The sequence below is a fragment of the Pan paniscus genome, chromosome 12 (genome assembly GCF_029289425.2).
Source record: "Pan paniscus chromosome 12, NHGRI_mPanPan1-v2.0_pri, whole genome shotgun sequence".
Taxonomy (NCBI): Eukaryota; Metazoa; Chordata; class Mammalia; order Primates; family Hominidae; genus Pan; species Pan paniscus.
This window is the reverse complement of record NC_073261.2, coordinates 95349623-95364501: the sequence shown is the minus strand read 5'-3', so window position 1 is coordinate 95364501 and position 14879 is coordinate 95349623. Positions and strand designations below refer to the sequence as shown.

Here is a 14879-nt window from a genome sequence, read left to right as displayed (position 1 = left end):
CATCAGGGTGTGCTCCGTCCAGTGAGGGGAGCCTCCTGTGCCCCACATGGTGCCTTCCAAGGGCAGGGGTGATGTCCCTCCGCAGTAGCTCCTGCCTTAGCACCTCCCTTACACAAACCCCCTGGGAGCTCTCCAAGGGTGAGGATCTAGGGATGAGCCACGGGAGCTCTGGGAAGTGGGTGGGGAATTCCTGCTGTCAATTCAGGCAGTCTCTGGGTTTAACGGCATGGAAAAAGCAAGCAGTGGGCAGTTTCAGGAGAGATCCCATTCCATTCTTGTCCTGATTCTGCCACTTGGACAGCTTGGTTAGCTTGGGCCAAATTTTTCACCTCCTTAATGTCATCTGCATAAAAGTACTATCTTGTCTCCCTTGTGCAGTTGTGAGTATTAAATGAACTAATATATGTAAATGGAGTCTGTGAATTTGTAAAGCCCTATAGAAATGCTGGTGGCTGTTATTTAATATGCACGCATAGGCTTACATGGGTTAGGTCCATAAGCACACTCAAGAAGAAAATCATTTGACCATATTTACATGCAGCCAACCAAACCACGATCAACAGACTTGGTATTCTTCATCTAGCTCCCAAATGCCACCCATCAATAGGCTGCTTCAGAATCACATGCAGCCCTGGTAAAAACAGTAATTCTAGAACCTTCTCCCAAACTCACAGAGGCATAATCTCTGTAGTAAGCCCAAAAATCTGCATGTTAATGGAGCTCACCAGGTGATTCTGACATGCAGCCAGGTTTCGGTACCACTGTGCTCCTTTGGACATGTCATATAAATTTGGACTTGTCATACAAAGTCACAGGGAATAAAACTGTTCTGGCGTTACCTAAGGAGTCTCTGTCTTTCTTCCTCTTTTCTCAGGTACATACACACTAAGATACAGAGCGACATACATACAAGGGAAAAACAGGAAGAAGAAAAATACTAACAAAAAAAAAGAAGACACCTAATAGTAAGAGGTGTCAAGATTTTCTAAGTCTATAAAAATTCATGGTTATAGAAGGATACAGAAAATGAGGAAAAGAAGGAACAAGATGTTAAGACAAAGAGCAACTGGTTCAAAACTAGAAAACCTCCTCTTTTGTGACTGCACAGTACGATGTCCTGACTTCTGCTACTAAACCACTCCCCACCTTGAAGTACCACTCATTTGTTGGTAATTCTGCCTCATCCTGGAACTTATGTGGCCCCCCACCCCCATGCCAAAGGACAGGGACACAGCGTGCTCATCATAGCAGCCCCCAAACCCAGCACAGAGCCTGGCATACAGCTGCCTGTGATAAATGTGTGCTGAGCACACGCCAGGATAAGAAGAGGCAGGAGAGGAGGAGGGACAAAGAGTGCACAAAGAAAGAAACAGGTCTCTTGTCCCAGATCCCTGGTGTAAATTAAGAATAAGCAAGCTTAAGGTAATGAGGGTCGAAGCAAAACAGAGAAAGTTCATGTCCCTGCAGGTATCACTAACTACATCACAGGGAGCAGAACCACCTGGGGAAAAAGAAGAAACGCTCTCCAGATCTATGGGCAGGGGCTGAGTGAGAAAAGTGATCTGGTGCTATTAAAGGTGGTTTGAAGTCATCAATCTGGCCTCGCCACCTCACTGCCTGACCCTCTCCAAGAGTCCTCACACCCACAAGATTCTACCCCACCCAGCCCCTACACACCTCCCTAAACTTTATCCCTCCAACCTCCACATACTTTGTGCTCAAATTATGCCAAACTCACACAACGTGCTGTGTCATTCCTCTGAGCCTGTTTCATGCAGTTAACCTCTACCTGGAATGCCCTTTCTACCTACTGACAAACCTGTTTATCCTTCTCAGCTCAGCTCTGTTATGTCCTCCTCCTCCAGGGAGCCCTCAGGCTCCCATGACACCCAGTGCACTGAACCCTCTTAGCCCTATGCACACCTCACATCCTGGTCCAATGATGAGTGAACTCCTCTCCCCCCAGAGAGTAAATTCTATCTCTCTCTACCCATAGCACCTAACACACTGCCTGAGCACACAATAGGTGCTAAATAAATGCTTGCTGAAATCGACAAAGCATTGGCAAGATTCCAGAACATAAGTGCTAGAAGACTTGGTTAAAAAGGGGAAACCGAGAGGCAACTTGATATACTGGAAACCCTGAGCGTGGAGGCTGGAGTTCAAACCAGTAGAACGACTTAAGGTACGTGACTTAAAGACCCTGAACCTGTTTTCCTGATCTATGAAACAAGCATATTACCACCCAACTCCTACAACTACTTATGAGGAAGGCACCTACTATGCACCTGGCACACAGTAGGCCCTCTGTACTGTACTTAACTGGTGAGACGCCACCTCCCGCCCACATCTTCCTGTTTTTCAGTCTCCCATTTCCGACCATAAGCTCCTCCAAGGCTTTTGCCCAGACCCCTAGACGACTGTTCTGGACCCAGTTTATAAAGATTGCTTGGCTGGCCAGGAAATCCCCCAGAGGCCTCCTTCCGTGTCCCCGGGCCAAATCTGTGAAGAGAAAACGGAAGGCTACCATGTCACGAAAAACTATGATCAAATAAATTATTATGCCTTTTCTCCTATTGATCTGCCTTTTGTCAACTGATTTTCAGTGAACCTTCGGAGAGCCATGGGGAAGTTTTCCCTTTGCCCCTACAGGGCTCTGAATCTGAAGGTAAGAGTGAGCCTATAGGGGGAACCTTCTGGCTCCCTCACAGGAACTGACTGAGCAGGAGTTGGAAAAGCCACTTGAATTCCCATTTCCTCAACTCCCCGCCAATACCAAGGCGTCTGTTTTTACAAGCTCTTTCGTGGTGTTCTGGGCACATTCAACTTCCAATGCAGCTGAGAGGGTCGGGAACAGTTAGAGAACAGGGGTGGCAGCCGCCCGGGAGGCTGCAAGGCGCTCGCCCGCAACGCACAGGCGCGCGCGGCGCACCCGGCCTCCGGCCTCCCCAGGTCGGGCCTGGCAGCTGCGGGAAGGAGGTCAGAGCAGCCGCCACACTTCGCCCGGGCGCTGGCCCGACCCGACCGCCGGCGACCCTCTGGCAGCGCCCGGAGACCGCCAGCCCCTGGGCCGCCCGTCCGCAGAGCCCCCTCCGCCCCGGGACCCTCGCGCGCAGCTGAAGTTGGGAGCCCCGCTCCGCAGGCGAGCGCGCGCCCACCACCCACACCCACTGCCACTCATGCACACCGCGGGTCCGGAGATGCCCCCGAGCGTTTTAAAATCCAGAAACATCACATGGTAGCCACATCCGGCGGCTGTTACCTGCTCGCAGCACCCAGACCCTCGCCCTGGTTTCCCGGGAGCCCGCAAACCCGGCACGCGGGCTGCGCGCCCTCCCGCAAGCCACCGCTCAGCACCAGAGCGCCGGCAAGCCGCCTACCTTAGGGGTCTGCACTTCAGGTCCCGTCGGCACCTCCAACTTCCTCTTGGTTACCCAGAAGAACAGCAGCACCGTGATCCAGAGCACCCCGAAGACTGGCAGAACCAGCCGACGAGTCAGGCGCCGCATGGTCCCCTCTGCCGCTTCCTCTCCGCGGCGCTACGTCCCTGGGGCACCCCCCGGCGGTCAGGGTTGGCGGGGCAGGAGTCCTGGCGAGCGCCTCGCTCTGGGGAGCTCTAGACCCAGGATCGGGTTGGAGGGGTGGCAGGATCCTGCAAGGCGCCCTTCCCGCTTCGAAGAGAAACGAGCCTGGGTGGGGGGTGCAGGGCGACCCGAAACGTGGCAGGGAAGGACCGAGGGCAGCCAAGCTGGACGCCCGCTCCAGCGGGAGAAGCGCGGTGGCTGCCGAGATGTTCCCCACGCCGCCACCGCGGCTGCCGCCGCCGCCGCCGCCTTGCCCGCTGCCGCCGATAGGGAAACTGACTCGAGCAGCGAGAGGGAGGAATCCGAGGCTGTGCCAAGCACCCCGGGAGGAGCACGAGGGCGGAGGGAGTGAGCAGGGAGGGCGGGCCCGACAGACAGGCCGACTCGGAGCGGGCCCAGGTGGGAGTGAGCGGGGCTCTGAGAGGGGGCGCTACCGCCGCCCGCCGACCGAAACGCTCGGTGCTGTTGCGGGGCCGCCAGCGCCAAGCCCTGGGCGCAGCTCCCAGACCATCGTGGGTTGGGGCAAGGCGGGGCGGGGCGGGAGCGGTGCACTCGGGATGCCCGCCACCCCCAGCTGCCAGCTGGGACCCAAGGGCCGGCCCTCGCCAGGCGGCGCTGTGCCTGGGAGGACTTTCCCGCTCATCGCGGGGGCTGCACGTGGCGTTGAAGCCGGGGTCCCACCCCCAATGTGCTCGTCCTACCACAGCCAGCGCTGGGATTCCAGGGCGCCGGCAGGGCTGCTGCCCCAAACCCGCGGTTCACTTGCCTGGCTACTGAGGGCCAAGGCCGCGGTCAGCCAACTCCCCAGGGTGTTTCTATGCCTGCCTGCAGGTGCCTGGTAACTTTTTCTGCTTAATGGAAGGAAAGCTGAGCTGGTCTAACTTTAACTTTAAAGATATCCTTTAAAAAATTAAGGCGCAATTATCACCCATAAAGGTTTTCTCTCCCTGTAAGCATCAGGGCTTTGTGCTTGCAAGAAAAGAGGTCCAAAGTTGGAACAACCACTTGGGATTCTTGGAAAGTGACCCTGGGCAGGAGGATACTGGGTGCAGAGGGTGATCTTTCAAAAGCCCCTTTTCCCAAGGGCCTTTGGGAATTGTATCCCCCTCCCACTTGCAGATTAAAACCGCTTGGATCTAGAAGCAAAGCAAATTCTAACTCCAATTCCCATGTAGGCTCAAGTAGGCTGGAATCACGGCCAGATTACTGACCAGAGAGTACTGACCTAGCTGTCACACTCACTGTGTGAGTCTTGGGTAAGTCATTTACCTTCTCCCAGTCTTCGATTCCTCATCTGTAAAATGGAGGGAAAATACCTCCTCTGACAAGCAAATGAGTAGTGGTGAAAGCTGAATGCAAGGTGCTGGTGTTATCTGAGCACTCAAAGTGGGGAAACCTTGCTCTGTCTGGGGAGCAGAGGCAGCGGGAACCATGCCATTTTTGTTGGAGGGTTGCTTGCTTCATCGAGTTTCTTGGGGAGGTGAGAATGATGCACCCACTGTGGCAGCGACCATCCTTCCTGCCCCTCTCTCCCCACAGAGCTCAGTGTAGGGCAAGCTCCCATACCTCCGCACAGGTGAGACAGCTGTAAATCAGGGCTCTGGAATTCGTTCTTCAATAAGATGTCTCCCCAAAGACATGTACTGAGAAATGGAGGCGTCTACTCAAAGCCTCCTGTTTTTGGTACCTTATCTTTCAGCCACAGGGAAGTCCTGCCTCAACCTCAGAGAGTTCTTGACTGGATTATAGATAAGAAGTTTGGGGTTGGGAACCACAGGTGAAATTAAACAGCCCAGAAAAGGTGAGCACTGTTGCCAGCCCTTTCAAGATTTACCTGCGCTCTAAGACCATCACACAGAACCCCAGGGTTGATCTAGCATTTGCCTTTATCAGAACTCTGCACACTGAAAGGTGGGAGTAGGCTCCCCAGCCAATGCTTTGTCCCAGCAAAGGCCCAGGTAGATGACCATCATGGGACGGGTAGGGGGAGCAGCAAGAGAACTCACCTCTGCAGCATCCCAAGCACCTTGGAGCTCTTTCAGGAGCCTCACCCGGGACCTGCAGTTTCGGGCCCGCAAAGCATTCTGCTGCAGGCTCTGCAGGGGACCCCCAGGCAAGCTGCTGAGCTGCTGTTGGCTCCAGGCAGAAGCTGCAGCACAGGAGTCCATTGCTCAGCGCTTTGTAATGCCGCTTCTGAGTAACAGATGGCAGACAGTTACACAAGAACACCGCCAAGCTTTTGAGATGGTGCAGCACCACCACACTGCTCACCACACTGCTGAGATGCTGAGGTGCCTCACTCTGACTGTTTGGCATATGGGGAAACTGAGGCCCTGGGGTGAAGGCAGCTCCATGCAGGGACTGCAGTGTCTCAGGGAGTGGGAATTTCCTTCCAGGAATGATTTTCTTCTCAAATCATTATTTTGTCCTCTACTCAAGTGAGGAAGATTTCCTGGGCCTATGGAAGCTGTCAAGGGAATCCAGTTTTGCTAGATGTCATTAGCTGATCCATCCAGAGATCATATATCAGTTTGGGTTGTCAAACCAGTAAATGTCATTAGGACTGAAGTAGATTTCAAGTGGGACTTCAAACATCTGGAAGTGAAGTGAGTGTCCATGCGGGGCCTAGTTCTGTAGGTCTCTCCAGGGACCCAGTCTATCCAGGGGTCCCCCATGCTCAGGAATATATTTGAAATGCTTTAATAACCAGCTTTAAGCCTGGGCAACATAGCGAGAGCTTGTCTCTAAACAACAACAACAAAAAAAAATAGCCAGGCGAAGTGGCAGGTGTCTCTAGTCCCAGCCAATTGGGAGGCTAAGACAGGAGGATTACTTGAGCCCAGGATTTTGAGGCTGCAGCGAGCTATGATCTCACCACTGCACTCCAGCCTGGGTGATGGAGCGAGACCCTGTCTCAAAAAATGAATAAATAAAATAACAAGCTTAAGTAATGCAGAGTATGGTTGATCCTAGCGGGGGATTAGCTATCATTGGCGATTAATCCAAGTTACTTTTTTCTTATCACAGCCAATATGGGGAGGAAAAGCTCCTAGCAAAATATTTAACATGGCAGGAAATGAAAAAAAATAAATACACTCTGAATTAGGACTCTCCTGGTGCCCTAAAACAGATCTACCTCCTCAGTCTTGATATTGTTGAGCCAAGCTCCTCATTCCTCTGAGTCTGTGGTTTCCCATCGGCAATGTCATGTTCTCTCAAAGACCCTCCCAGCTGACGCATTTAGGGTTCTGACCTTTCTTGTCCTGGATCAGGACCTTCTTTACCACTCCTGTTGTTGGCGAGTTCTGTGTAAGCTGTTCTCTCCTCACAGCCGAAGACATTAGAGAGCAAATTGGGTACTGGAGCAGATGTGAGTCATTCATGTTAGTATAAAAACTATGGAATGAAACCCATTATGGCCCGGAAAGCAGTGTAAAGCAGCATATGGAGCAAATGCAAGCTGGAAGCAGGAGGAAGCTGTGAAGTCCGATGCATATGCTCTGCGGCGGCTTTTGCTGTGGATTCTCACACTTCGCTTCTCGTTTCCTGTAGCCGTCTCCCCGTCATTCTCGCTCAGCCCACCGCAGAGGCTGCAGCCTTTGTTCCTTTTGGATCAGATTCTCTGAGTCCCTCCTCTCTGCCCACTGCATGACTTCAGGGAGGCTGTGTGTGCGCGAGTGGCTGTGTGTGTGCTTCTTGCCATCTGCACGCTTATTAGACCTGTCACAACCAGCGAGACACCCTCTGTGCCAACCTAACGAAATTTCACCCACAGAGGCCCAGACAGGTTTCTGTTGAGGTCTTTACCTCTTCTGGGCCATAGGGAAAGGTAAGCGGTAGCAGGGCAGATTGCAGCACAGTGAGAAGATGAGCCACACACATGCTGGCCCAGCCCTGGCAGGGTTCCCCAGCAGCAAAAAGAGCGGCAGTGAAAATTCAAAGATCTGTCTGTCTTTATTCCACAGTCATACAGATACAAGTCTTTGGGCTGACTCCTGCAGTTGACTCTGTTCAAGTTCTCCACTGTAAATAATACATCAGCTCCCCTTTCCTCTGTGTTCCTCTCCATTTTCCTTGCCACTATAGATCCTGTCAAAACCGCATGTCCTGGGTCTCCTGCAAGGCTTTCTTATAGAGTGAGTGATGGAATAGTTTAAACCACGTGGTGAATGAGGATGAGCTATTACCAACCCCTTACCTCATCTTTCTGCCACATCAGTGAATCTTTGTCAAAAGAATAAAGCCAGCTGGATTTTCCTCTCATCTTAGACGGGTAGATGGGTGGCTTTATCTAAGGGATCTGACAGTCACCTTTCTGGATCTTTCTCTTTCCATTAAACAACTCCTTTCACCAGCCCACTACCCTCAACTCCTCTCCCTCCTTTTATTCTTATATTCGATTCCTTGAAAGGGATCTATATCTTTGCATTTCAAAAGCCTGCTTCTTTTATTGTTTGAAATGCCCCAAACTTTCTTTGTTTCTCACCCAAATGCCAAGTGTAAAACTTAATACTGCTACAATGATATGTCTTTGCTGGTTGTGTAAAGTGGTTTGATCTTCAGTGATGGTGCCCTGTGGTGATCTGAGAAATTTCCCCCACCCCCCCAGCCCCTATAGAATATGCAAAGTTCTAGCATGAAGGTGTGACCCAGTTTGCCTAAAGAAAAGTAAAAGAGACCTGCACAGTGGCTCACGCCTGTAATCCCAGCACTTTGGGAGGCCGAGGCGGGCAGATCACTTGAGGTCAGGAGTTTGAGACCAGCCTGACCAACATGGCAAAACCCCGTCTCTTTTAAAAAATACAAAAATTAGCCGGGCATGGTGGCAGGCACCTGTAATCCAGCTACTCGGGAGGCTGTGGCAGGAGGATGGCTTGAATCCGGGAAGCGGAGGTTGCAGTGAGCTGAAATCGCACCATTGCACTCCAGCCTGTGCAACAAGAGCGAAACTCTGTCATCAAAAAAAAAAGAAAAGAAAGAAAAAGAAAATTATTTCCCTTGAATTATCTAGAGGAGACTCTGACAGAGGGCAGCACAGGCAGAAGAAATAGAAGGATCTAAGGACAGATGTCACTCCCCAGGTCCCCAGTTTCAGACAACCAAATCTGAGAGCCACTTGCATTATCTCTGACAAAGACAGTCTCTCCTGTTAGGCTTAAGCTTAGAGGCATGAGTGAAAGGTAGAAGTGGGCAGGAGAGCTCAAATCCAAGAAGGAATAGAACTGTGATGGGGCCTCTCCAGTCTGGCTAGGACTTCAACAGCAAGAGGAGCCAAGCATACCCCAGGAGTGGACCTGGGACAATCCAGTATAACCTCTAGTGACCGACAGCAGATTTTGTCATCAAGTCACTACCAGATATTGCACATTGAGCAGGGTGGCTTTATGCCCCAGTTTGCTTGGGAAATTCCTGGTTTATTCTGATTTTTCTGGCATAATTATTATACTGCCTCATTTTACTTTCAAGAAATGTCTATTTTAGACAATAAATTAGAGGCCACTCTAATCAACAGGAGGACTTCTGGTGATGGTTCTAGAAGGAAGATTGCTTTTCTTAGATGAGTAAAAATGTGGGTTTGCTGTTTAAGTTGTTTTGTATGTGTGCTGAACTTGGGATACTCTGTTCATGTGGGGCATTATTCTAAGTAAACAATAGTCAAGATGCTTATCCAAAGAAGAGACAATTTGGACAAATGAAGCCAGCTTTAAGTAACTAAGGAAGTAATTAGGTTGCGCATATCAGTCAATGACAGTCTTATCCTACCCACCCAACTGAAGATGTTTTACCCACTTTGCAGCTCATGGAAGCAGCCAGGTAGCAGCACACTGTCTCTTTGAAGCGCAAGGGATTCCTGACACCAGACTCCAATCATTCTTCCAACAACCTCTTCCTCTCACCCACATACCTACATGGGCCATGAAAGTAACATGAATGAGTGAAATGGGATAGGGTTGGGGGAAAAATAGCATAAACACAATGAAAACAATGAAACTGCTATTCAAACTTCATATTGAGGACACAGTAGGGAGTAGTGGGGCCCACACTGGACTAGCAAGGGATCAGCTCCAACTCATCATTGCCAGTGCCAGTAAAGTGTTGCTAGAGTTTTCCAACCTCAACAAAAGCATAAGTCCAGATGACGACGTGAAACCTCCTGGATTTTAACTGTTATCGATTAATTCAATCACCCCCACCACCAGCCCACCAAAACATTGGATGGGCTAAATAAACAGGTCTGCAGTCTGAATCCAGCCTGCTGCTTGCCAGCTTGCAACCTCTACTCCAGCCACCAGTGTTTCCATAAGTACTGAAGTTTTCCTGGTTTCCATCTTCTAATGTGGGAACAGATCTACCAAGCTAGGACAAAGGGGAAAGAGTACACCAGATTATATTAGGAGGGGCCTTAGACTGTAATGTAGTTCAATACTCCTCATTTTGTAATTGAGAAAAGTGGAGCCCAGAGAAATTGCACGAACTGCCTGCAGCAAGATGAGTTCATTGGTAAACTGTGGGCTATAACATATCTGCATTACCCAACATTGCTCCCAAGTGACATCCCTCACTAGGTTTCACAGGACAAGAGAATCAGGGAGCTGAGGCATTTCTACGGTGGGATGGGGAGGCTGCTAAGCCCAGAAGTTTCTAGGTAACGAGCAAAACAATGAACAAAGACACTGTGACCAAGACTCTGGGCAATTTGCTGTGAGGAATACAAATAAATAAGGCCTATTCCAGCTCTTCTAGAAAATGTAAGCTGGTGATTTGAACAAAGCCTTGAGTGTTAAAAGATCTAGTCCTTCCTCTTGGGTTTCTGTTGAGTAATGTTGAGTCCTAGATAGAGGCGCTTCAGTCCACCTGAGAAAGAGCTACATTGCAACAGGAAAGTCGTTTTTGCAGCTCTGCACTGCACCTGTCTTCAGTTTCCCTCTCTAAGTGCTGTGCAAATGTTAATTAAACACAGATTATTTGAGAAGTGCTTTCAGCGTTTGAACTCAACTGGGCTGCGTCAGATGATGATATTAATATCATTCCCCTGTTGGCAGAATGCTGTTTTTTAAAAGAAAAACTCTTTTCCTTTTACAGTTTTTGCCACACAGACAATTTATTTTGCCCATCCTCTGGCTATTTCACCTTTTGTGTCATCATTTTCATGAGACAAGTGAAAATAATATTTCTCTTATGCTCCAAAGAGCCAAATCCCTTTTTCTAGCTTGATCCGAAGAAGGCCAGTTGGAGCAGTAATGGGAAAACGCCTGATGTACAGTCCAAGTGCAAATCCTCAGGGAGAAATAATGCATCGCTTTGGGGAAAAAAATAGCTTATACTTATGAGGTAGGAGATTTTCAATTTATAAAGGTTTCCTATTTCTTTCAATTGCCAGGATAACTGCATTCCAGAAAGGTTGGGCTTCTGCCATGTAAGGCAGAACTGCTCTCTTACATCTGGGATGTAGATTTAAAAGTGATGAGTGACAGGCATCCCTCTCCATGCCCTGGACCACTGCCCTGGTGATTGTAAAGCAGATCAGATCAAAGGGTTAAAATCCATTACCCAGAGAGATGGAGAAGTTCCTCTCAGTGATTTCTTCCCCCATCACTGCTCTCAGGCCTGAATTCCAAATTGATTTCCTTAATAACTATTAAAGATCTTTTTAATTAAACCAGGCATCCTCTTCCTTAGCAAACTTTTCTTGATGACATCTCTGGTTAATTAAAGGTTTAAGCTGCAAAGACATATTACATAAGAACAAGGGAAGCTGCTTTATGGTGTGCCGGTGAAGGATCCTGCTGATTCCTGCTGCAGAAACCAAGGCCCTGCCAGAGAGCTGCTCTTGTTTTCCTTTAAAGCATTTCCTTTCTTTTAGAGGCTCCAGAAAGTGTTAATAACAAAAATGGTTTGGTGAGTGGGGGTTAATTTTTCTGTTTCCTGAGGTTCAATTTCTCCTTTCATGCTTGCCTGGTAAGTGTTCATCAAGTGTTTTTCATTAAAAACATCACTCATTTTTATCACGATTCACTGATGCTGACAAAACATTTTTACCTTTTCATCCAAAATTCCTGAGGTAGTTGATACATTTGGTAATGAAAGAACAACGAATAAAAACCTCTTTTCACCCATCAATAATATGCAGCCACCTCTGTAACAGAATATACCAAATTCTAACAAGGAAAAATCATATTTATATATATATATGATTTTGTGCATATATATATGACTTTGTGCATATATATATATATATATGTTGTTATCATTGTTGTAAATTGCCCTAATTCATTTACCTTTTTCTTTTTCCTGGTTCATTTTTTTTCTACCAGGACCCCTATTTTAAAATGGTAGAACAGAGTATGGTGTAGAGAATGTAACTATGGAATGGAACTTTTCTTCATGAAAAGCTAAATATCTCTTAAATTGGGAACCAAACCCATGACCTTGACTTTGTTGTCATCATAGTTTAAAACACTGGGTCTCAAACCTAGATATACATTAGAATTATCTCTTGTTATTGCTAAGAGTCACATGCCACTGCCTCACCCTAAGCCTGCTGAAATTTTATAGATGATGTCTCTAGGCACCCAAGTTTGGGAACCACTGATCTAATCAATACCTTCAAGTCCAATCAGTTCCACCTGTAGGCCTCCCTGGAAATGGGAAAGATGGCGTACCGTTTCAATATTTCAGTGTAACAGACAAATCAGACTGTCAAAACAAAGCAAAGGAAAATAGAACCTTACCAGTATTGCAGAGGAAAAGTGGCTCCAATTCTGATGAGACCTCAAGGAGGAAATTTAAAAGATTTCTCTTATTTTCTTCTTAAACTGGAACCAGGAGCATAGATAATCCCATGTCATAATTAGTCACATGGAGAGACCACTCACAGACTGTCACTGGTCACGTGTTCTATAGCTCTACATCAGTGGTTCTCAAAACAGAGAGAATCAATATCACTGGAAGAATTTATTTTACAGGCCACTTTATTATAAAAATTTTCAAACATATGGAAAAATAGAACAATAGTATATTCGACACCCACACATGTAATATACCTAGATTCAAAAACAGTTAATGTTTTGCCATATATATGTATGTGCCCACATATGCATGGGTTTATAATTGCTGAACCACTGAAAGGTAAATTACAGATGTCATAATATATAACACTTAAATAATAACCCTAAACAACCCAGAAGTACTTCAGCATGCATTCCCCAAATTAATAACATCTGCCAACATAACCACAGCACCATTATCACACCTAAATGAATGTAAAATAATGTCCTATGATCATATAACACCAATTTTTAAGAAACTTAAAAAGACTAAAAAATAAAACAGCAAAGTTTCCAGGGCCAGATTCCTAAAATCTTTCGTGCAGTTAGGTGCTGCTTCACAAAATGCTACTGTACATGACTAACTAATGAAGAATGCTTGTCTTTCCAGTAACTGAAAAGAAGTTCATTTTTTTGTACTTGAAAATTGCTTGGCTATTTGCGTGGTACTTAACAGTCACAATTTTATTGGATGCTCTTAGCGATGCTACCCTAAGGGAGATAGAGTGATGATAAAACTGGGCTCCAGGGTTATTGAGACCAGCCCAAGTTTTCTAGGTAGCTAACAGTGGCGGCTGGATTCCAACACTGGCGTAATGGAAGGAACACCAGGCTGGGAGTCTGAAACCGGACTTCTGGTTTTCTCTGTGCTCCTAACTCTGCCTATGTGATTTGGGGCATTGGAGCAAACCTCTCTGGACTTTCATGTCTTCTTCTGAAAAGTGAAGAACTAAATCAATGGTCTCCAAGAGACTTTCTATTTTTATCTTTCTTTCATTCGATACATTTCTGACTTCTTTACTAAAACTCTGCATTCATCTCAATTTGGCCCCGTAGCAAATTTATACAGGGGCTTAATGAGTCATAAAGGAAATACCCAATATTAGAATATTGGTGAGAAAGACATGAATTTGACAAAAATCTTACCACTTGCTATGGCCAAGTACAGCAGAATGCTGAGCGTCTGCCTGTGATGCATGCTGTCTTAAGGCAGCTCATTAGAGAAAAGAGTGAGTCCCTACAGAGATACAGGAGCCCAGGCCTCCTCTTCCTCACTCCTTTAAAAGAAAACTGCAAAAATGGAATAGCACATCCCTGGCAAAGTCAACAACTCCTAAATGTAAAGGGTAAGTTCCATTAACTACTCCCATTTCATTTCACAGGTGATCCCTGCTTCCCCAGCCCTCCCTGTATTACAAGAGTTCAGTGTTTCCCCAAACCTTTACCAGGTCCATTTACATCTCCCAGCACTGGTCCACCACAGACCCAGGGGCTGGTGGGTGAGGACCAGAGCTATTTAAAATTCTTCACTGGGGGAGACTCTCATTTCAGATGTATTGTGTGAATTTTTTTACAACCAGAACATAGTCATGCATTCCTTTGTGATTAAAAATAAATAATTAAAACCTTTGACGGCTGATGGGTTTTTCTTTGGACTCTCAAAGACAAAGTAATCTCCAGGGTGCAGCAAATGACCCTGCAGTTTTCACTAGTGTGTTGGATGTGTGTGTGTGTGACAGAGAGACACACACACACACACACACACACGCAGAGAGAGAGAGAGAATTCGGGGCAGAGAGGTGGTATGAGATCCCATTTATAGAAACTGAATGGAAATGGCCCATTGATGCTAATACAACAACAATAATAATGTTTAAGCCCCTAGATATAGATCATGTGTACATTAAGAGGCAATATGAAAACTAAGGTTAGAAAATCATGGTAGAAACTGGGCCAGTAGTGGAAGGTGTGAGAGAAAGATGTAAAGAACCAACTGTCCTACTTCATATTATCTCTCTCTCTCCTTTCTCTATGTATCTCTCCTTTCTCCTGGCCTCCCATGACCTCTTTTATAATATCGTCTCTACCTGCCAGACATCGAACCCCCTCGTAACTTCACTCATGACACGCCCCTGCCACAGGTTCTCTGATAAAATAATGGTGCTCATTGAACAGGTTCTTCCTTCAAAAGTCCTCTTTTCTCATTAAGAAGTTCACCATCACCAGCTGACTGTCTTTGTCCTTTAGGGATAGAATTTGCCAGCATTCAAGGTGACCACCTGAGACAAAGCCCAGCAGTGACAGAGGGGAGTTAAGATCCAGAGCTTTCTCTCCACAAAGGAGTCACACTCCCTAGGAAGGAACCCTCATCATGGAGAGCAGATCAGGCTGTGACCTTACAGATCACCTGGCTGATGCCCTGATTCTCCAGCCTGCCCTCAGGAGGTCTCTGGTTGGTCTGGCTTCA

The 14879-nt window shown here is 47.3% G+C and overlaps 1 protein-coding gene and 1 long non-coding RNA gene across 4 annotated transcripts in view; both read right to left on the bottom strand.

The window, feature by feature from the left end:
* GALNT14 (polypeptide N-acetylgalactosaminyltransferase 14) overlaps positions 1–3865 on the bottom strand; it is a 227400-nt gene extending 223535 nt beyond the window's left edge. The window contains exon 1 of one of the 3 annotated variants that reach the window (XM_024927753.4): positions 3381–3865. In XM_024927753.4, the coding sequence (XP_024783521.2) occupies positions 3381–3509 (129 nt within the window). In that variant the 5' untranslated portion in view covers positions 3510–3865. The remainder of the gene's footprint in view (positions 1–3380) is intronic. The other 2 variants (XM_003827154.6, XM_063594637.1) reach the window with 2 other exon arrangements.
* A 3505-nt stretch (positions 3866–7370) lies between these two features.
* Positions 7371–13777, bottom strand: LOC129397221 (uncharacterized). The gene is made up of 3 exons (XR_008624463.1): positions 12317–13777; positions 9375–9489; positions 7371–8535 (listed from the first exon to the last, which is right to left on the bottom strand). It is a non-coding gene; the product is annotated as an uncharacterized LOC129397221 (long non-coding RNA).
* Positions 13778–14879: the final 1102 nt, after the last annotated feature.